At 56.1% G+C, this 1,578-nt stretch overlaps 1 protein-coding gene across 4 annotated transcripts in view; it reads left to right on the top strand.

Annotated features, from left to right (window-relative positions):
* LOC109879822 (girdin-like) overlaps positions 1–1,356 on the top strand; it is a 103,330-nt gene extending 101,974 nt beyond the window's left edge. For all 4 annotated transcript variants that reach the window (XM_031789739.1, XM_031789741.1, XM_031789742.1 and 1 more), the window contains one exon: positions 1,079–1,356. In XM_031789739.1, coding sequence (XP_031645599.1) covers positions 1,079–1,146 — 68 coding nt within the window. In that variant the 3' untranslated portion in view covers positions 1,147–1,356. The remainder of the gene's footprint in view (positions 1–1,078) is intronic.
* The last annotated feature ends 222 nt before the right edge of the window (positions 1,357–1,578 follow it).

Raw genomic sequence — 1,578 nt, 5'->3', positions numbered from 1 at the left:
GGGGGCGAATACTTTCGCAAGGCACTGTAGGTGAGATGGATGAAGCGGGAGAGAGGGAGTGGAGGGAAATGGGGTAGAGAGAGGGAGGCAGAGAGGTGAGGAGGAAGGGAGAGAGGGAGTGGGGGGAGGTAAGGAGGGATGAGGAGGAAGGAAGGAGATAGGGGAGAGTGAAGGAGAGAGATGAGGAGGAAGGAGTGGGGGGAGAGATGCGGAGAGGTGAGGAGGGAGGTGTGGGGGAGAGAGGCGGAGAGGTGAGGAGGGAGGTGTGGACTATAGGGGAGAGGGAAGGAGAGAGATGAGGAGAAAGGAGTGGGGGGAGAGGGGCGGAGAGGTGAGGAGGGAGCTGTGGGGGGAGAGAGGCGGAGAGGTGGGGAGGGAGGTGTGGTGGGAGAGAGACGGAGAGGTGGGGAGGGAGGTGTGGGGGGAGAGTGGCGGAGAGGTGAGGAGTGAGGTGTGGGGGGAGATGAGGAGGGGGGTGTGGGGGAGAGAGACGGAGAGGTGAGGAGGGAGGTGTGGGGGGAGAGAGGCAGAGAGGTGAGGAGGGAGGTGTGGGGGGAGAAAGGCGGAGAGGTGAGGAGGGAGGTGTGGGGGGAGAGAGGCAGAGAGGTGAGGAGGGAGGTGTGGGGGGAGATGAGGAGGGAGGTGTGGGGGGGAGAGAGACGGAGAGGTGAGGAGGGAGGTGTGGGGGAGAAAGGCGGAGAGGTGAGGAGGGAGGTGTGGGGGGAGAGAGGCGGAGAGGTGAGGAGGGAGGTGGAGAGGTGAGGAGGGAGGTGTGGGGGGGAGAAAGGCGGAGAGGTGAGGAGGGAGGTGTGGGGGGAGAGAGGCGGAGAGGTGAGGAGGAGGTGGAGAGGTGAGGAGGGAGGTGTGGACTATAGGGGAGAGGTGAGGAGGGAGGTGTGGGGGGAGGTGAGGAGGGAGGTGTGGACTATAGGGGAGAGGGAAGGGAGGACAGAGGTAGTAGGGGTTAGACATGAGGGAATTTGTGTACCAACTGTCACTGATGTCCTTGACCAGCCCTGACAAATTGAAGTGAAGGGACTGGTTTTGACAGGACCTCTCTGTGTGTGTTTGGTTTTAGCCGTGAGTGGGGACAACAATGAAGGACATCTCAACTCAGACCCCTGCTGTCAGTCCAGTAAGGACTAAGAGAGAATTACTGCCTTTCTGCTTCAACTGGAAATACCATGATCCTTTGCACACATCCGACCTCCGACCTGATCTAAGTCCAGATAGGGACTCATATTAAAAGTGTCAAATTCAAATGTTTTGTCAGATTTTTGTAAAAGGTCTCTAATAAATACAGTATTTCTGATCCATTTTCCATACACTGTAAACTAAATGTTTTTCTGCCAGCTACTACTCTTTGTGTATATTATTGAAGAGATGTCTCTGTTCTTCTGGGGTGACAAGCAACATTTCCTCCTCTGGCCAATGGGTGTCAGTGTAGAGCTAGCTAGACACAAATACAATTCAGATGAGGGAGCATCTTTTAAATGAGAAACAAGGCCTGTAGGTTCATCACGACTGTAGGGCCATTCTGGTTCCCTTCATCCCACACCAAGGGGGCAACACGTCAGC

Source organism: Oncorhynchus kisutch, linkage group LG15, assembly GCF_002021735.2.
Source record: "Oncorhynchus kisutch isolate 150728-3 linkage group LG15, Okis_V2, whole genome shotgun sequence".
In the NCBI taxonomy this organism is placed as follows: Eukaryota; Metazoa; Chordata; class Actinopteri; order Salmoniformes; family Salmonidae; genus Oncorhynchus; species Oncorhynchus kisutch.
Note: the sequence above shows the minus strand (reverse complement) of the source record. Positions and strands in the feature narration are given on the sequence as shown.